This window comes from Neopsephotus bourkii, unplaced genomic scaffold (genome assembly GCF_033783945.1).
Source record: "Neopsephotus bourkii isolate Nb327-2 ecotype Australia unplaced genomic scaffold, CSIRO-AGI_Nbou_v1 NB_1767, whole genome shotgun sequence".
NCBI lineage: Eukaryota > Metazoa > Chordata > Aves > Psittaciformes > Psittacidae > Neopsephotus > Neopsephotus bourkii.
The window spans coordinates 1799356-1820882 of record NW_026902241.1 but is presented as its reverse complement, the minus strand read 5'-3'; the positions used below and the strand labels follow the sequence as shown (position 1 = coordinate 1820882).

General features: G+C 37.4%; 1 protein-coding gene across 15 annotated transcripts in view; it reads right to left on the bottom strand.

Annotated features, from left to right (window-relative positions):
• The window catches only part of SYNE1 (spectrin repeat containing nuclear envelope protein 1), a 292023-nt gene that overhangs the window by 49005 nt on the left and 221491 nt on the right, over positions 1–21527 (bottom strand). For all 15 annotated transcript variants that reach the window (XM_061378642.1, XM_061378641.1, XM_061378650.1 and 12 more), the window contains 16 exons: positions 21254–21427; positions 20773–20904; positions 17805–18001; positions 17144–17276; positions 16579–16761; positions 15245–15394; positions 14039–14215; positions 12295–12450; positions 9123–9278; positions 8373–8543; positions 6738–6871; positions 5159–5363; positions 3773–3955; positions 2570–2716; positions 1387–1541; positions 892–1039 (listed from right to left, as the gene is read on the bottom strand). In XM_061378642.1, the coding sequence (XP_061234626.1) occupies positions 892–1039; positions 1387–1541; positions 2570–2716; positions 3773–3955; positions 5159–5363; positions 6738–6871; positions 8373–8543; positions 9123–9278; positions 12295–12450; positions 14039–14215; positions 15245–15394; positions 16579–16761; positions 17144–17276; positions 17805–18001; positions 20773–20904; positions 21254–21427 (2601 nt within the window). The remainder of the gene's footprint in view (positions 1–891; positions 1040–1386; positions 1542–2569; positions 2717–3772; positions 3956–5158; positions 5364–6737; positions 6872–8372; positions 8544–9122; positions 9279–12294; positions 12451–14038; positions 14216–15244; positions 15395–16578; positions 16762–17143; positions 17277–17804; positions 18002–20772; positions 20905–21253; positions 21428–21527) is intronic.

The window sequence follows — 21527 nt, the reverse complement described above, 5'->3', positions numbered from 1 at the left end:
AATTCAAAGAGTATGCTGTGAAATGTAAGGGAAGGAGGGGGAAGGACATGGCTCTCCCTATGGCCTGGCCTGAGTTTATCTGTAGGTCAACTGAAAAAGTTGTGGGAACTGAAACTCCTGTGGCCACATGGGAGCTTTGGTATGAAAATTGACTTGTCTTACTTGATCTTTACCAGAATTCTTGGCAGCAGCAATATGGGTGGAGAAAAAATGTGCATCACTTGACTTCGCAGAAGAATCATAAAGGAATCCTCTAGTAAAAACTCTGAATCAGTTTTTCCTTGCAGCAAAAGCTGTGCTAGTTCATTTGTTAAAAAGAAACAAATAACTCTAGAACACAGTGAGGACTGAATCAATTTTCTCTCCAAGGAAATGTTACCAAATGGAGGCCCCATGATGAGTTATATAACTCAGTATTTGACAGAAAAGTCTTCCTCAAAAGTGCACTTCAGATGCTGTATGCGCTGGCATTTTAATAACAAATTAAATTAGAATAAAATGAAAGAAGACAGATTTTTATCCAGTTAGGACTGAAGACAAAGGGCCAAAGTGTATGAGAATAAACTAACAGCTTTATGAGAAGACCAATAAAAACTTTCATTTCCTTGGTACAAAGCAATGTGAAGCAGGCTAAATTTAAGGGGAAAGCACTCATAGGCATACTTATACATTATACACAAATGCAGACACGTACTCAAGTCCTCCCCCAAACCGGATATTATTGACATATTTGCATGCTTCTGTTTTTAAGTTAAGATATCCTCAGATGGTGCAGACAAATGTAATTCAATTCAAGGTGTACTATTATATTACTCCACAGAGGAATGTGCATTCCATTTAGGTATAAATAGTATGTGTTGTAGTTACTTATAAATACACTTGATCACTTGCCTCATGTGCCCTCTGTTGCTCTAAAAGGCTCTGGTAGTTTCCCGAAATCTCTGCTGCCAGCTTTTGCTCAGTCTGAACTAATAAATCCATCCAAGTCTCACATTTCTCCAGGAAGGTCTGCTGCCGCAGCAAGAAAGACTGCAGCTTACTGAAAGAAAGACAGATTCATGTAAAGTCCCCTCCTATCACACACTATGTTGTCTTGCAATAACTTTTCCAGCATTCAGATGGTAACACTTTTCCTACTCAGCCATCTCATTAAATTTATTTAATCAAACCTTTGAAAAGCAGCCGTCTGCCTTATTTCAAATTCTGTTAATTTATGGCAAAATCAACATCTCAGCTCAATGGTTTCACTCTTCACTTGCAAGTACACCCCAGAAACAGAACTTTGGTTAATGAAATATCTGAAACATTTCATATAATCTGCAAAAGGTGTACTTTCTAGCTGTTGTAATCTAAGAAAACTATACAATAACCTTTAACTGTTCCAACCTGAATCTTTCCGTAGTCTGAGAGGAGATCTGAGACCAATGTCTGTTCAGATTCTGCATTCTTTTGATTTCTTTATCATTCAGAGGAAGCCTGTAACCCAGCTCATTAAGACGGTCCAAATCTGGGGCCATGCTGCTGAATTTCAACATCTGACTCTGTAAGAGACACAAAAAGTGATAACCAGCATGTTCACAGATTGCGAAATTACGAAGAAGCACTGTTAAATTTGGAATGGCCTTGGCTGCCACCAAGTGGCAAGCAATCCCTATGCCAGAGAAACGCATTTCCAGTTTTCAGCCTCTGATCCCAGACCAGAAGACTCACGTTCATAAACACACACAGAGAAATAAACTGAAGTTGCACTGGAGTGTTTTGCTAAATTGGGGATTTTCCCCTCAGAGCTGCAAACATAGGCTAGTTTTGTTGCAGTTTGAAGCCATATGTTTATGTCAAAAAAAGCAAGCCTTTTTTTCTTGTTTCTTAGCCTGAATGTTAGGCTGGCAAATTCCAATTGAACTTACTCAACTCTTTATTTTTTGGTTTTTGTTCTGTAGTACAGAAATATTCAACTCACTACATTAGGAAAATGTCCTGGGTTTTAGCATGCCCAAAGTGAAATTATATGCATACTTAATCCTGATAGAAAAATAATGGAGATTAAAGTGACAAAACTAGCCTAGATGGCAATGTTAATCAACTTCCTGTCAGAGCCTCTGAAAGAAGAGGAGGTGAAGAAGCCCCACAAAATACAGAGTGGAAGAGTGCAAATGGAGATTACATGGTACACAGTACAAAAGTTTCTCCAGTTTATCAAGATACCAAAAAATGGACAACTTAATCCCTAAACTAAATACCAGGGAGACAGAAAAAAAGAAGACAAAGGAAATCTCAAAAACCTGCTAAAATAGCCATTCCCATTTTGAGTTTATATTCATTTTATTCCGAACAGTTTTCTTCCCCTTTTCTTCTTTACTCAGGGGTAAAGTAACATTGACAACCATTCTTTGGTTGCCACCAAACTTCTAAGTTCTCAGTCTTAACACTTTGCATGAGCAACAGTCCTTTAATATATATAAAATGTATGTATGATACTTGCACATACCCTGTACTAAAAATAGCCAGGCTAACAGAATTAAAAAAAAAAAAAAGAAAATCAAATCAATATTCTGCATCTATTGGTCACCTTGAGTTCCTCCATTCTCCTCTGTATTGCTGAGAGATCAGATGAGTGACTAGGATCTTGCTCTTTTAATATTTCCTCTGCTTCTGTTATCCAGGCCTCAAGGACTTGCAGGTTCTTGGCAAAGGTTTGATAGTCCAGCACTCCAGCCTTGAATAGAAAAGGACCCACAGTTTAAGAACTTTGGCCACATAGCATCCATATTGATACTACACTCCAGTTATTCTCACTATAGATTTGCAAAGAGCTGTATAGGCTAGAAGCAATTGTGACTGCAGCTTTGCTCACAGACCATGAAATTATTGTTTGTTTTACTTTTAACTTAGAACAGAGGACCTTTGATCACTGCAAAACTACAAAACACTTTAACAAACTGCATAAGTATCTCCTTGCCTTGAAATAGATAACCCCTTTAACTTCCTTTTATGAAACTCACTCCTGCTTAATTTATTGTCAGCAGAGAGAACCACTAGCTGCTATTATTGCAATTTGAAATTAAAATCTTCTCTTACACTTTTTCTCCTCACAATACACGTGATGCTATAAGCACATTCTACACAATCCGGAATTTCTTGGATAAATCCTCTTTGTCACCCAAAGAGAAGCCACTACCTTTGTTGCCTTCTCACCCATATACCTTCCTATGGAACACATTCGGACAGTTCATTTTTTGCCTTTTTTTTTTTGCTCTAGTCACTCGTGACACAAGCAATTAGCAACATCTACTCATCAGGTTTTGACACAAATGGTAGATGTCACTCCAGGCACTGACATTAATAGGAACTGTAAAAATAAATTCTACACCAGAATTATTCAAATCTCTCATTTGTTTTACTGCTAAAGAACTAGCTGGAAAGAGAGCTTGTCTTTAGGGGAGCATTAGCTGTGGATCCAGATGTTAGCACCACTGCTGCACACTGAAAGCATGGTGCTCTTGGCATTCAAGACAGACGCTTTGCTCCATGAGTGCTATTATCTTCCAAGAGTCTGGACATTCTTATAAGGTTTCTGTAGTGGACTTGAGCATATTTTATACTCTCAGCATATTTTTGAGTGTATTTTCTACTTTTTGACTTCCAGGGAAGTCTAGGAAATGCTGGTGAACAGGTAACAACACTGTCTTTCCCAACCAGTTTTAGCTAATTTATGTGTTTTCAGGTACCACAGGATGATCAGATTCGAGGACTGAAAACACTCTCTGCATACCTGAAGTACAGCCTGTTGTTTGCGGAGAGCTTGTTCTAGAGTTGACAGATTCTGGTTCAGAGAAAGATGATCAGACTGTATAGCTGCTGCTGCTGAAGCTTCCACCTGGCTTTTTAGCTCCTCTCCCAGTTCTTGAAGAACAACCAGTGACTCCTGTGCTGTCTTCAAATCTGTAAGCAAATCCTGAGGCAGCACATTGAATAAAGATACAAATAGTTAACCTGACATTCTGCAAATGTCATCCTCCCTCTGATTTAAAGGAGCAATTAAATGGCCAAACTCCACCACTATATGAAAAACTTGTATTTACTACTGTATTTCAGTACCAGTGTCCACTCACATTCTGTATCAAAGGGAAATATGCAGAATAAAAAAATATGTCAAAGTACCTGTGCACAGAGGAACAGAAAGAAGTGACTGCTTACCTGTGTCTGAGAAAGCCTGAGTTACTGATGAGCCAATACTTGTTGAAACAAACCTTTTGAATCCACCGACATGCTGGTCCTAACCAGTGGCAGCCTTCGTGGGCTGATTCATTTCTGACTAGACTTCCTGTTTTTTTCAGCTATGAATTACCAAGAGAAATGAAAAAATAACTTTTGTAAATGGCCTAACATAACTGCTAAATAATGGGCCATCAGGAAATCGAGAAATTATTTCGTTAAAAAATAAACAATTTGAATAGCCAGTCTAGATGACTATGGCAGCAAATGCTTGAAACACTTATTAATGTGTTAATTTTTCTCCTTGCAATTGTTTTGCTTACAGTGAGACAACTGACACTTCAATGCTTTTGTTGCTGACACTGAATAGTAACTTGAAATCAAAAGAACCAAAATGAAATCATAGATAGGAGGTAAACTATCCTGCTGTCTTGAGATACAGTCTTGAAAAAGAAAGAATCTCAAGGTTTCAGAGTGAATAGGGTCTTTCCATAAGGAAGGATAAAGGCATCCCTAGAACATACTTTTCATTCAGAAAAAATGAACAGCCTTGTCTGGTGGGACTACAGTCAAAGTATCTTGTGTTTCTATTACAAGGAACTCAATAGATTTAGTAGAAATATTTTCCCAAGCAAGAATTCCTTTGACAGGTAGAGACTTAAGACTGAACCAAATTATATCATTTATCCACCTTCTTCAGAGATATGACTTCAAATACAAGCTTCTGAAACAACACCACAACAAGTATGGAGGGATCACATGGAAAGTGTGAGAAACTAGTGATATTTGGGTAACAGATGTAAAGCTCCTGCGCCTGAGACGCATCAGGAAAAATAAATGTGTTTATATGCAAGTTTCCAATACACTAACTTTAGTAATGGAGAGCCTCTGGTATTTTTAGCCCACAGAACTGTGAAAAACTGCAAAGCTCAACTGAACATACATTGCAGTCCTGAATCCACGCAGTAACCTCATCATCAGCAATGTCTTTGCTGGTGGCAGTCTTCAAGAGTTCATTGGTCTGGTCTTCCCGCTGACAGACTGTGGAGGAGCACTGCTGGTAACAGTCCTTGTACCTCTGCCATAGCTGAAGGAGTCCCTTACTGGCACGCAGCCGCTCTGCAATCTCTTGCAGAAGGTTGTTCCACCTGGTGAAGACATTGGATGAATGATTGAAGCCTAAGAGTCCTAAGAGTTATCGCTGTCCCTCTTCCTCTCTATTGTTCACTATGGTCTTTTGGCTTTTAAGAAATCTGGTAATAATCAAGATCCAGCCATTTGGGGGTGGGGGGAAGGAATCCCAGAAATACGTTGACAGGCTTTTCTGACCTGTCAGATTAGGTCTGATCTGTGCAACATCTTGGATGCTGTATATCGATGACTGAGGTCAGACAGAGCTGGAATGCACTTTTTGAAGTGAACATCCAGTTATTTCTACTTAGCATACTTTGGTTCACTGCACAGAGCATCCATGACTGGCCATGAATGGGAAGTACCAGATTCCTGCAAGGGCCCAACAAGCCCAGGACAGGTATAAACAAGAAACCATTTATTCTGCTACAATTCCCTCCCAAGCCCTGACAAAAGTATTTAAAGTCATAAAGCTCTGTGTAACTCCTTTTTAAAATACTCCCAGGTTTATTAAAACTTTCTGTATTTTTTTAATGCAATTAAATATCTAAACCGCTCTTGAATTCTTGGCTCTAATGGCAACCAGAAACATGTACTTTCTCAAATATGCTGTGCAATTTCCTTACTAAAGGAAATCACATTATTTTTCAATTATTATTATATGATAAAAATGGTGAAGTGAAAATTCCATCAGTTACCTTTGAAACTGTTAAATCCCATAGTATATTTTTTAAATGGGGTGAATAATCCCTCCTTCCACTTCCAGATTCTAGTTCAGGATGAACCACAAATTAAAAAATTCTACCATAATTATGTTAAAAAAAAAAATTAAAAAAAATCATTTTCCACCAAAGCAGTTTTTGGTTTTGGATTCTTTCTTTCCATAGATCCTCTGACTAAACCCTTACAGTGGTTCTGGCATGAATTCAAAGCTGAAGAAGCTGTTTGCCAAACTACTGGTGAAGGCTTAGACCTTCTTGACTACCAGGCTCTTCCTACAACTAGAAATAGCAACCCAAAAACTGAGGAACCTGAAGCATGCAGGGCAAATGAAATTTTCAGACAGGATTCTTGAATTTTAAGTGCAGCGTTATTTCCCGGCACAGTATTTATGCATCTTAGTTGGCAGCCATTCATGGAGCAAAACTACTGATAGTGCTATCCAAATGCTTTGCTGAAGAAAATACTGTTTCATTTATTATCTGTAGTAAACGAGATGGTTCTGCTTCAGCCCTTGGGAAAAGGAATAACCCCAGCTGTCCCCACAAGCTCCCAAACAGAAAAACAAATGAACAAAAAAAAAAACAAAATAGAAATTATATAAAAATGGGTCAATGGATAAATGCCAATTTACCATGAAAAGTAAAGTTCAACAAACAGACATTTTCTACCTCATATTCACTTCTTTCAAAGTGTTGGTAAGTGTTTCAGTCACTGGTGATTGACAGTCTTTCAACAATTGGTTGGTAACAGAACCAAATTTTTGTAAGCTACTTTCTTGCTTTTCCAATTCATCTTGTAGGCTCTAAAACAGACAAAATAGTGAAAAAAAAACCACCACCAAACCACAAAAAACCCACCATAAAATATGAGGTATTATAATTGTATGATGTAGAAATATTTCAAAATAGTATGTATCAATTGTATCATATAGATTATGAATGCAAAACTTGATTTTATGAGTGCTTCTTCTAAATAGAAGGTTGTTTAAATACAATTGCTAGATTCATTTGATTCAGTATCAAGATAGAGTGGCAAAGAGTAAATTTTAATCTAATATTTTCACAGGAGAAAAAACTGTAAAAGAAATTATCTAAACAAGTACTCTTCACTAAATCATAGAATGGTTTGGGTTGGAGGGGACCATAAAGATAATCTAGTTCAAACCCCCTGCCGTGGGCAGGGACACCTCCCACTAGACCAGGTTGCTGAGAGCCCCAGCCAAGCTGGTCTTGAACACTTCCAGAGATGGGGCATCTTGCACAGGAGTAAGTGCATTGAACTGATTCAGAAACAAAAACTTAACTGGTGGAAGAAAATAAATTAAATAAAATTATCCTTTTTAGAACAAGATAAAAAAGTAGCAGCATAAAAAAACTTTATTCTTTAAATAAGGGTTTTTAACCTTAAGTATTTTTGTGGATATGATTACAGTTTGAACAGCCTAGCAAATCTCAACCCAACTAAGCAGTTTAGTTAAAATCTTAATAAGCAAAAAAAGTCATTTTCTGTACCTATTTTTTTACTGACTCCTCTTCTGATGCATAAAAACTGGCAACCTAGAAGAGTGGCTGTAAAGGGCATTAACGGATATTCTTTAAATCTGGGTTTGAAAAGTGCCTCTCATAATTAGGGAATTTGAGCTTTATATATGTCTGGATTTCAAGTCACACAAAATATGTGAATGATGATGTAAACTTATATTTGCCAGCAAATACTAACAAAACAACTTGATGTTACTGTCAGCATGTGGAAATGTTTGAAAAAATATTTTTTTTTCCAAAGACAAAAACTTTATTTGAAATAAAAAGCTATCGTGTCTAATAGAACAGTACTTTTTATATTTTTAATAGTTTATTTTCTGACAGTGGAAAATCACTGAACTTCTGAGTATCTCAGCTTTTAGAAAATTATTTTCTTTGATCTTCAATCTACTGTTATCACATGGGTGCAGGGTGTCATAATGTGATCTCAATATGCACCCATAGCTCAGAAGCCTGATGAAGCAGAGTGAGAAACTTTTAATGGTGATTAGAAAGAAAACCACCACCACCATTTCATTTTTTTGCAAAATGAAAAATGCAGAAAATGACTATTTGATAATTTGATAATATTGACTATTTGATAATGTGTTTTCTTAATGTCACATGATTTTAATGTGCCAGTATGTCTGTACATACTGGTACATTTTGTTTGGTTAACTTCTTAGGAACCAAAATGTATAGTTCTCTGCATCTATGCAATAAAGACAAAATTAATCCCTGAATCCATCCTTAGTATTTTGAGAGCCATGGTATTCTTCTTACCTGAAGGTTACCAACTTGGACTTTCACAGCTTCCAAAGAACCAGTAAGAAGATAAAAACGGGACAAAGAATATCTGGCTTCTGTCAAGTAACTATTCAGTTCTTCATAAACCACTTTGTAAATGCTCCACTGATCAAGAACAGACTGCAACAATATCTTCAGTTGGCTAACCTAGGAGGAGGGAGGAAAAAAAAAAAAAAGTAAATTAAAATCTCTCAAGATATTTGGGGTTTGTTTAAATTTATTTCCTTCCTTTTGATCTCAGAGGCTACTTGATCTACATGCCCAATCTTAGACCTGTTGCAGAATGAAGCTTTTGCACAACCATCAGCTCAGTTTATGCTAGGTACAGCATAAAGTTCTGCTTGATTTTATGAAGTTAGGATAGCAGGGAATAAAGTTCATTCTACTTCAGTCCAAAGCAGGATCAAGAAAGCATCTGTGTGCTGGAAAGGACAGATCTTTACAAATTATTTGGTACCTTTCCACTAAATGTCAGGAATCATCTAAAAAGCTTTAATTACTAGAATTAAAAGCATCCTTGGAATAGGAAACATTATACCCATCTTATGTGAAGTGCGCACAAAATTTTAGGGATGGATGCAAATAGGGATGGATGCAAACAGGGATACAATTCAAATCTCTTCACCTATAATACAGAAGCAGGCTACTATCTGCAAACTGCTATTTCTCCCTCTCCTCCACACCCTGTTCTTGGCATTGTAATCTGCCCCTTGATGATTCTTTTACCATGTGCTCCAAATTGGCCCAGGAATGGTTAATTTCTTGCAGCGTTTTCATAACAGCAGAAGAGACTTCTTCCCTCTTGTTCTGTATCAAAGAAAGACCACTCTGTTCTACACTTTCAACTTCTTTTTCTTTTGTTCTTATTGATTCTTCTAATTCCTAAAAAGAAAAAGAAGATACCTGAAAAATTTTGTTTGTTTAGTTGGCTAGATAATGCCTTGAGATAGAACAGATGCTCATAAGCTCCTTATCTTTAAAAAATAGGAAAGTTATGCTTGCATACTTTGGCTTTTTATTCTCAAGAGAATCATAACTCATCAGCAATTTTAGTTTTTTTATGTTCTCTTTAAAGTATAGTTGTTTGCCTTTAATTTAAATAGAAAGATGACCTCTATATTAAACTTGTGTGTAATTGTCTGCTCTCATGTAAGAGTCGATAACTCATCAAAAATAGGACAGCAGTTTTGAATACATGGGAAAATTGTTGTGTGTCTTTGTTTGCCCTAGAACACTGAAGGAGCTTTTTAATTGGTCCAAAGCTGGCTGAAGCCATGGAAAAAAAATAATTTTGCCACCCAAGGAAAAAGACAAAATGACTTCCTAGGGAGAGATGTCCATTTGCCATGCCTCTCCACAAGAAGTTGAGTGTTTATTCCTTTGCCAGGTCCCACCAAACCCCTTTCCCTGATGACAGCAAGTCTTCCCCTTTTCTGAACGTTCATTGGAGTCCAGCCAATGACAACAAACAATAGACTGCAGGAATTTTTCCTATTGCCTCCTCAAGGTTGCATGCTTTTGGGAGGCATCAATGAGCTCAATAGCATTTTACTCTGTTCCATGTTCCCACACACTACCTGAAGAAAATGGGAAGAAAATGAATGATTGGTGTGAAAACAAGTGAAGAAAACAAGGCTGAGTACCTAAGCACTGAGGCCACAACAACTTGTTAGTGGCTTGTTTTGCTGCTTCAGGCAAGTGCTGACTGTGTAGTTGACTTAAGATGACCCTAGACTGGTCTTGGAAAGGCTGATTAAGAGTTTGCCAGTTTTATCATATTTTATCAACAAGTAAACTGCAGAAGCTCTGCATAGCTTCAAGTAACATACTTCAAATGTAACATTTGCTAATCACAAAGCCTGTGTGATCTTCCTCACACCTCAACAGCATGAGAACGAAGTTACAAAATTAAGGAGAGAGGACAAGATGACTCAGTGATCAACTGAGTTATATAGCCCATATCATGATCGCATAACCTTATTCCTACCCAGGAAACTACTTATATAAATCCAAGCAAGTTCTCCTATGCCCTGACTAATGTCGGGGGGGAGGGGGGGGCAGGGAGGGAAGTACTGCTTCTACATTAATTAGTGTACTTTTTAATCTCAGTTAAATTTTAATTTCCTGTAAGCTTTCCTTACTAGGAGAGATGGATCATTAAGGAAAGAAAATAACAGAACAAAACTGGGCAAACTGAAAACCCATGGCTTTCCAAAAATTACTCTCCCTATGAATCCAAAATCTACAAGTGAACTGTTGCCATAACAGACTTTACATTTTAGAAAGTGGTGGGAGTATTTGGAACAGAATTCTGCTTAGTCTTGTGAACACTTGCTATTGACAGAACTTACCCCTGCACAGATACAACACACCTTTTTCTATACACATATAAGTGAGAGAATTTTTGCTGTACTGCTTGTTATTTGCATTTTTTTTCCTGTATTATTTCACATTTCTTCAAATCATGGCCTTGTTCCAGACTACAGACTTGGAGTAACACATCTTTTGTTTATCAGATGGCAAAAAAAACAAACCTTTAAGTCATACACAGTAAATTTGCTTTTTCCAAAAAGGTATTCGTGTTTGTACAAGGTTGCTCCAAAATCCAGAATACAAAGCAGACAAAAGTTTCCATCACCAAGAATAGCAAATATTTCTAGTTCTCTGTGAAAAGGGGTTTCTTATTCATCATCTGAATTAAAGACACGTTGCTGTTTCTGATATGTGGTGGGAAAAAATGGTTGTTTTCACCTATTAATATGACACTAAGCAGCAACTAACGTTGGCTAATAAATAAACTGCAGCTTCTGTAGTAGTTGAACCAGATACTGGGAGTGTCTGGTACAATGATTTCTTAGACAATTTGTTTCTCTGCTGATCAAAGTCTTGCCAAGTGTATTTGCTCGCTTCCCTGACCAAAGGAATTGTAAAGGTGATAAATCAGATTCAGCTTTGAACTCCAGCCAAGCTCAGGCTGCCCATTACGTCAAGCTATGCTAAATTACCCATCCTGCAGTTGTATGGGTTTATTGTGCTGAAACCTTATTTGAAACTAAGCGCTGCAACCAGTTTGAGAACTTAAGCCAAAGTACTTGTAACAACTCTGGCCTAACCAAGTGTTTGCCTTTATAGAAAGAAAGATGGGTTTAATACACTGGTGAATATAGATGAAATTCTCTTTTGCATTTCATTTGAATAGATTTACAGCTGTTCTGTCTGTGAAAACTTAAAGCTAGATCATATTTGTTCCATTCATTAAATGATGCAGGAAACGCATCCACACCAAGATAAACACAGTTCCTTACTCCATTTCAAGGGTATGAGAACACCAAGATTTTGGGCATCCAGCTGTCCTCACAGCAGTATTTCCTTCTCTGAATAGCTGAATATTCAAAAACAACAAAAAAAAATCCTAACATATATTAATAAAAGCATAACACCTCTTTGCATTCTAGTATTTGTCTTTGAATAGTCAAGATGGAACATATGAGGTGGAATAAGAACAGGAAAAACGGTAGAGCAGAATAATAAGGTAGAAAAACCCCAACTTTCTGCATAGTCAAGAATACTGTTCATGACATCCAATTCCATCAGACTGGCTAAAAAGGAATGGGAACATATTCACCTGATGCTCTTCTAGTTCAGTACATCTGGCATGCTTGGAAATGGTCATATGTCAATACATAGTACAAAAAGAATACCTTTGGTTGCTTTTAAACATCTCTGGGATATTATTGTTCCTTCCTCCTTTCTTATTGCTTGCACTTTAGGAATGAAATCTCTCCCTCACAGAAGTAAATAGGAATTCTGTCACTGACTTCACTAATATGAAGATTTCACATGGCTTTATCAAGTGTTGTTTCTAACTGCTGGAAATTTAGTTATAAGGGGACTATACCTGACAGTCTTTCAAAGCATTCTGTACTGAAGCCTGGTCTCCAATTTTCTGTTGCTCTTTCAGCTTCTGCTCTTGGATTTCAAACCAAGTTTTTAGGCACTGCACATTATTTTCATATTCTGTCCAGGACTCCTGCAGACTTTCCAACAGCTGGATCTGCAAAGAAATATGAGTATGTATAGTTCCTCATACACTTACCTTTATTTTGGGGTCAATTAAACAAAACAGTGAAGAACAATGCTAACTACTGCCTTCCCAAATTCAGTGCTTTCAGAACTTGAGAACACTATATGTATTCAAATTTAAATGTAAATATATCTGCTATCTGTAAAAGAGTTTATAATAAAAAGCCTACTTTTAAAAATAATTATGTAGAGATAACAAAATATTATGACAACTAAAAGATGCTAACAACTTAGCTGAACTTTTTTATGAAGTAGAATTCTTCTCAGAGATCAAGGACATCAGGATTTTCCAAATAAAACTAAGCATGCAAACATACAGTTTATATTCCTTGCTTATAACTATGGTGAAGCAGACGAAGATTTATATTGCCTCCTTTGTCAACTGGTTAAAATTTATTAAGCTTTTTATGACTATCCTAGGTGTTACTCAGCAGCAAATGAAATAGCACTTCAATTCTCAAAAGAGCCCCAAATGAACCAAAAAGCTAACGAATCAAAACAAAAAGGAAAAATAAAAAAAGGGGCGGGGGGGACGGGGGACGGGACAGATGACAGACCCTCCATAAAACCCCACAAAACAAAGAAAGAAATAACAAAGCAGAATTTGAAAGTGGCAGCACTGTCATAAAAGCATTCACATCACTCTAGGGAATGAACCATCTTAATTAGCTGTAATCTGAATTAGAAATGGTTGAGGATGTAATGGTCAACAGCCTTGGCCACACTGATGATGAGATAGCTGGGATTGAAGTAAGGAAAACAAGCAGCAGACTAGAGATCCTTAGAATAACATACTTTGGTTTTTTTCAGGTAACAATGATCCCATGGGAAGCTGTACTGAAGAACAAAAGAGTCCAGAAAGCTGGTTGATCTTCAAGGACAACTTCCTCAAGTCACAAAAATGACAAATGCAGAGAAAGTAGATTACAAAGAACTAGCCTGAAAGCATGTCCTGGCTATGCAGGACTGATGTTATGAAAGCAGTCTTGGCTGGAACTAACTAGCTCTTCTTGTTACTCTTCACAAGTACATCAGCAACTAATTGAAACCACAGATGATGCACATGGTGCCTTTACTGCTCTCACGTTACTGACCTATTGCCTCCCAGGTCTTCATATCAACAAATTTTGGCACACAGAGGTTCTAGTCATGATAGAAGAGTTAGAATTAGGAGCTACTTAAGTAAGCTGGACATATAAAAATCCACAGAACCAGACAGGATGTATCTGAGGATGTCAACGTCATTTCAAGGCTGCTGTCTATCAAGTTTAAAAGGTCATGATGGTTGGAAAAAGTCACTGGTGACTGGAAAAAGGCGATACCCCAAATCCTGCCAGGAGCTATTTCCACATGCATAAAGAACAAGGATGAGGAAAAGCATGGTCTCACTAGGGGCAAATTGTGCCTGACCTAACTGATTGCCTCTGCTGTGATGATATGACTGACTGCATGTACAAGTGAAGAATTGTAGATGCTGTTCACCTTGGCTTTTGCAAGATTTCTTAAACGGTATCCCACGGAGCAGCTAGTTTGTTTGATTTGGGGGTTTTTTCCTTTACCTTTTCTGTTATCAGGCCTTGTAGAATCTGCCAACGTCTGTTCATTGCTCCAAGCTGTTCTGCAAAATCAGTTTTGTCGCTCCGTTTACTTTCAACATCCTGGCTGCTAATCTGTAGCACCGACTGGTTCACAAAGTCTACTGTCAATTGTTTGCAATTTAAATCTATCTTGAAACCCTATCAGGAAAAAAGGGAATAAAAAAAAACCAAAACATAAGTACTATAATTTCTCACCTTCCTGCAAAACGGAGGAAAAACGTTCACAAATGAAAACTTCACCATAATTTAGCTAGAAGTTGCTTTAGCAATTGACCAGCAATTAAAAACATTGTCACTTTCCCCTAAATGTTAAGAAATAAAGCAGCAACACCCTGCCTTTGGAATAATGAATCTGCCTCACCCAAATAATTAAAAAAATAATCTGCAAACATGTTGACATTGGTCTCATGGATCAGATTTTAAAAAACCCAACAAAACCAACTTGGTTTTGGTTTTCTTGTTTGTTTTTTTTTACCCTGTTTAATCTCAAAAATTTTAATACAAAACCAGCTAAGATGAAAAATGTTCTTACATACAAAGAAGAATAGCCAAAAAGTAATTTTTCAGAAGACTCATGAAAAATATGACATTGAAAAGAAAGTCACTGTATGCACATCCATTACAAGAGTGCTACTGATGTAGTTAAAGAAGTGAAATCGTGTTACAACTTTATTCCTCAATAGTTAAGATATAGCATCATTCATTTTTGCTTCAGATACTGATCAAAATTATCTTGATGTGTAAACTACTGGACACATTCCATTCAAGAATAGGCTAAATTCAAGAATGGGCTGCACTTTGAGGAGAAGGTAATATTATGCAGAGAATTCGTAAAACAGTTTACACAGTTTGCAAAGTGCTTTGTGGGTCTGGGCGAAAGACACTAATAAGGTTAAATCACATGCCTATTACCTTGGACTTACCTGGAAATTTAGTAAGCATACTAAAAATTATATTCCTCCCTAACTATTCCTCCCTGCTTTCTTTTCCACAGTATCAAATATCAACCAATTCTAACTTCTATATGCTTCTAATCACTCCACTATATAAGGGTTTGGTTTTTGCTTTCTTTTTTTACTTAAGTCACTTATACTTTAAATATATATATAGGTATACTTAATGGGAAAAAAAACTGAAAGGTGAATATGTAACATTTCCACTCACTACCTTATACTTCTTGACATAATCCTGAATATGTTTCTGTCCTACTAAATTTTTTATATTCTCTTCATCCTGCTGAATGATGTTTTCCATCAGGGAAATCCAGCTCATAACTTCAGTGATAGCATGACGAGAAGGAATTTTGTCCATCTGGAGCTGTAGAGATAACAGACTTAAAATATGTGTTGTGAATAAAATGGATAAGAATCCCTTACTTTGCATTACCATAGCACATTTCCTTTACCTGCTGTAATTTTATATTATTCTACATCCCTAAGATACCACTGACGTTTATAAAAAGAAAAAGAAGTGAGGAAAAAAAAAAAAAAGGTTTAATAGGGGATATATTGTATAGCTGCATGCATCTTCATAAGAAATGTTTATATTAAAGGCTTTTTATTTCTATTTTTCATTGTACAAAGAAACTGGAAAAGCTGAAAAGATTCTATTTCTGAATTTCTAAAGTTCTGCATTCTTATTACATAATTTTGTATTGGGCTTATGTAAAAGATAAAGTTTAAGCTACACTCTTCCAGTCTTTGTAAATAGCTAATGAATAGGTCCATGGAAAGTAATTTTATACTACTATTCTTTTGTGGTGATTTCCAAATAGGGTAATATTAAATAGCACCTGTTTTTTTTCTTAAAAATTCACTTTCAGCATTTGATACAGTAGTGCTTGCTAACAGTTACTCAGAAATGACATTTTTTGGTAGACATACACATTCTGCATTACAAGATAGTTCAGAGAACTACCGAATGACATTTTCTTTTATATAATAGACTCAGTTAACATTTGTTATCCTTTCTCTCTCCTCCTAAATCACAATTATATTACTAACTCTGAGAACATTCCAAAGTATAAACTGAAGGAATGGCTTACACCAATATCCTCCTAGCAACTAAACACTAAACCAACTTTCTAGACCAGTATAATTCACTATTATAGCATTAAAAAAACCCCAAAACTACACATCCAAAAACCTCCTGTTCCTACATACACTGACAGAAACCTTACACAACGTCTTGTCTTGCACCAACTTGAACAGGTTTAAATAAAGCTACTGTCCAAACCTGACAGGGCACAGGGATGACCTTTTTCCAAAAAACATACCAACATGTAACTGTGAAAGTCTGAAATTAACACCAATGTGTTAGACAGTATGGGTAGGCAGGATTAATATATGAGTGTAAGCTTTTCCACATTAAAACAGAAATAACATTCCTATCTTGCCTCACATGGATAAACTACGGAAGGGAGCAACTATCTCTCAAAGGCAGTTCCAACTGTATAGTCTGAATTTTCTGGAATATCAAAGGCCATCGTGGGCCTTCCTTACCTGGTGCAATTTTTCTTGTACGGCTGGGATCTGTGCGAGCAGCTCTGTCCACTGACTGTCAATGTAGGACAAACTCGCACGCAAGGCTGCTGTATCCACCTTCTTCAGCCTGAGGAGCTGGTTTCCGGTACTCAGGACAGAAGATTTCTGTGATGATTTAGCCTCCACTTCTTTTGAAAACTCCTATAAGCGGGATAATTTTTGTGGAAATACTCAACTTCTTGTTGTACTTAAAGCTCTACCTCAGAAAGCTAAGAATATCCTCCCTTCCCTTTAAAAAAAAATATACTTTCTATTAGTTTTTACCAGCTATATTTCAGACCAAGTGAGGAAAAAAATTGCCTTTAACCATAAAACTATTTTCTATTTTCAGAATCACCAAGCTTTAAATGATTGCAAATGGCAAAGAAGTACTCAATGTGCATACACACCAGGTTTTTGAAGGACAGCTCATCTATAGAAGCAGATTGGGACTTTTTTTGCATACTCAATACTTAAATGATGAGAAGCATAAATGTCTGTAACTGGAGAAAAAAAAAGTGTCGTACGTCCATGAATGACTTACCAAAAACGAATTCAGGTGATCTCGGACTGTTTCCAGTTCCTGAGGAACTGTCAAAGACTGCTGGCTCCAAAACTCAAGTCGGTCTTTTGCAGATTGTAACCAACGTGTCAATTCATTTGATTCACTCTGATACCTGTAAAGACGTTTAAAGAAAACGGTAACAGTCAACACCTGTTTTGCCTCCAACTAAGCAGTCTCTCCTCCACATGTTAGAAGAAGATACAATATGCCAGAATTGAAGGACTAGTAACTAGGTTACAAATCTGTCTGGGCAAACTGTAACAGCACCCTACATACATAAACAGTTTGCTTTCCAGTGGTAATGCCCCTACCAGAACATTCTGAGGCTACTCATGCCACCTAGGTAAGCACACACCCTTTCTCATCAACTTGTATGCATGTGGGACTTCTAAATTAGTCATCTAAATAAGATATCTTCTGACTTCCTCCCACCAGCTGTTATATCAGACATGTTGTATAGCAAATGAAAGAGCATGATCGCAATTCTATAGAACAAAAGTAGGCTATTGTAGAGAAGTCAAACTGTCACATACATCTCAAAGTATTTTAAGTGCTGAATCTAATAGTTCTGGGTTCAAGATCACTTTGACCTGAACAGCAAAGGTGGAGAAGTTTATACTGTCCATTATATCAGCATTACCTTGTCCAGTGCTTCAATATTGTCTCCAGCCTCTGAAGCTCCTTGCTAACCTTACTGGTGTTACTTAACCAGCGTTCTCCTAGTTGGTTCAGTTGGCTTTCAAGATCTGAGCAGCTAACAGAAAAAAGGAGCCTTTTTCCATCATCTAGCACTTGGTATAACTTAGGTTGGTATTCAGTCAGGTTAGATCTCAGATGCTGTAATAACAGAGGAGATGGTTAGATAGCTTTGCAGGTCTCTGTTACCACACTTTCTCAACATTTAGTTATCTTTCACTGCTTTTTGTAGCACATCCAATGTCACCATGGCACATCACATTTTTTTCAATCTACTCCAGTTCTAGAACACCCTGAGAACCATCAGGCATGTAACCCGCTCAAAATCTGAATGTGCTGCCACAACAGCTCCCCCACTTCAAGATGTCTAGCGATACCTTCTTATGATGAACTCCTCCTTGGTGTAGATAATTTACACTTGAAAATAACAATGTCAAAAGAACCTTTGTGGGGCAATACCATTTCTGAGAGAAATTGATTACAGTGTCAGAACTTAGTCTACCATCTGTTGAAAACTACTACAATGAAAGCTAAAGGTGTTCAGTATCAAGTTATAGACAGTGACTATTCTTCAGCCCTTCCAATGCCTATATTCAGCTCTCTGGTCATCCAACTCTTCTTTCACTGATCTACTATCCTGCTACTCGTGGCTACAAAAGAGATGGCCCTATCTTTCTAAATCACTGAACACAGAAGCCAGTTGTTATGGCACAAGAAAGCAAACAAGGTACTGAAAAAGAAAGGCTGTTAGTAGTCTTAGCCTGAATTGAACCTGGAGCAGAGACAGATCTCATTTAAATGGTGATTTGTAGGTGGGCAAATATATACCTGCCAAATTCCACTATCACTACACAAATAGTATGGATTTTAAAAACATCTGTATATTTCACTAAGCTTGAGCACGAAATGTACACGCATTCCCATTTTTAAGTTCTGATGGAAATAATCTGAAGTATACAAAACTAGTGGTTTCATGGTGAAGTCATAACCTATCACTCTTCTTATTTTGACTTTGATGTAAACAGAGCTCTAATAACTGAACAGAATGTTATATATGTGTCCGTGTGTGTACTTCCATATAACCATATATACACACAAATAAATGTACAACTCCTAGAGAGTAGCATAAAAAATTAAAAGATAGTAATAAACTACTTGGGATGGATTTTCAACCTAAATGTGGCCATAGCAGAGTCCAAGCATCTGGATTTGAATAACCTAATTTATGTTACTGGCAAGAGAAGCAGAGGAAAACTAATTTAGGGTCAGGTCACAAAAAATGCTTAGCATGAAAGAAAACCAAAATAAGACCCCCACACAATAGATTTCTTAAGTTTTCCTCGTAGCATTGCAAAAGCAGAAAGCCATCTGGTAAAAGAACAATAGACATAAATTCAGAGTAGACAAGAAGGCAATTTGCAAGAAAAACTGGCATTTTTCTGTAAAACAAAACAAGAAAAAAAACCAAACAACCCAACAACCAAAGTGTGTAGTTCAGAACAAGACAAAGACAAAACACTAGACCAAAATTCTAATTTTGACAACAGACCAAACAAACAGGATGCGGTAGAAAGCCTGTATTTAAATTACTGTTTTGTTCCATTTGAGGAGGAAGGCAACTTAGGGAACCGCACATTATTCAGCCTCCCCTGGCTCTCTGGAAATATCATGGAGCAGATGCTCTTGCAATCCATTTTCAAGGACAAAAAGGACCAAAAGGCAATCAGGAATATTCAACTTGGATTCACTAACTTGACAGCATTTATGACAAAATTACTGTCTTTGTGGATGAGACTGACTTCACTATGGCCTTTGACACTGTCTCCCACACGATCCTCCTCTAGAAATGGAGAGGATGTGGCCTGGATAAATGTACTGTTACATGGTTTGAAAATTAGCTGTGTTACTAGTCTCAAACACTAGAGATCCAAGGCTTAATATCTGGCTGCCAGACATCAGCTACCAGTAGCTGGCAGACATTACTACCAGTAACATGTAGAGTACTCCAGAGATTATTGATATTTGAGCTCAAGAATCTTCAAAACCTCCATTAATGGCACGGATGATGACAGAGTGGTCCCTTAGTAAATTTGTTGGGGACAGTAATGTGGGGAGAGTGGTTGAGACAAAAAATGGCAGACATTAGGTCACAGACACTTTGATAAATCTGAGGCTGGGGGCAGCAAAAACCTTAGGAGGCTCAAAACGAAATACAAATTCTGTGCCTTGGGCAGGCTAACCCTGTTTCCCACTACAGGTTAGGAAGGGAATGGCTAGTATATTTAACCTGGCATCTTCCATTACCAAGACATTAAGAATAAGGCAAGCCACAGCACTGGCCTACATCAGGACTACAACCACCTATATAAGTTATTTTATTTTATGCATGGTGCTGATGAGGCCACATCTAGTGCATCTGATTCTGCTCTGCTCCCACCTCCCAACAGTTCAAGAATAAGGAAGTAGTCAGGGTCGTGTAGAGCTATTAAGATGTTTACAGACCTAGAGCATATGTCCTTTAAAAAGAGGCTAAGGGAGGTGTGCTTATTTTAGACTGACAAAAAGGAGCTAAGGGCCAGTCTAGCAAAGGCCTACAACTATTTGGAATACAATTAAAAAGATGATAGAGATAAATAGTCCTCCAAAGTGCCACACAATATAAAAAGGACAATGATGACAAGCTAAAAGTTGAAGGTTTACACTGGGCATTAAAGAAAACCTTTTCAGTATAAGTGGTGCAGCAATGCAGTTGGTCCCAAGCTCAGCTCTGGCATCTCCGCATTTTGAGGTTTCCAAAACCATTGCTGACCCAGGCCATGGCAACTGTCCTTCAATTTTGAGGCTTGACTAGATGACCTTCAAAGGTTCCTTTCAGCAATTTTTTCCACACAGAATGTCTAAAATGCACCAACCTGAAAAAGCGTAATCCGCTCTGTAAGCCTGTCTTCCGTCTCTTCCACCAAACCAACAGTGGGGATGCTATCTTCCACAGATTCCAGCTGCCTAGTAAGTTCCTGGTAATCTTCATCCAGATGCACCCAGGTCTGCAAGCACAAATTACCCATGTATATGGTGAATATTGAATCTGGGTATCTAGAATTTTTCTTACCTGATTTCTCAATCTGAAATCCTATAGCTGCATGGTTATGAATGTACAGAAATAACAGCTAAAGCTAACCAGCTGTTTTAAATGTCAAGGAACATAACTTGTTTCACCTGAACATCACAGCAGTTAAATAGCAAATATTACATGTAGCCTATCAGTGACCTGTGTGTATGACAAAAAGGACTAATGCCCATCAATTCTGTCCAAGCACAGGAAATCAATACTATAGATTATATCCTGATGGTTGATCATAATGGCGGTACAGAAAAGACCGCAGAAATTCTCACCTCTAGAATGTATTCCAGCTCCACACCTCGTTTATGAGCCATCTTTAATACAGCTGAAGCTTGTGTCATTAGCTCTGAATGTGACTGAGTTTCCTTCAAGAAGGCGAAGCTACACATCTTTCTAAAGAGTGTTTCCGTCAGGATCATGTGAGATTCCAACCCCTGAAAATATTCCTGAGAAATTTGGGTGGGAGGGAGTGGGTAAAGGGAAAAAAGAGAAAGTGCAATTATTATTCAATTCATTATTAGTAACCCAGTATTATAAGACAACAGT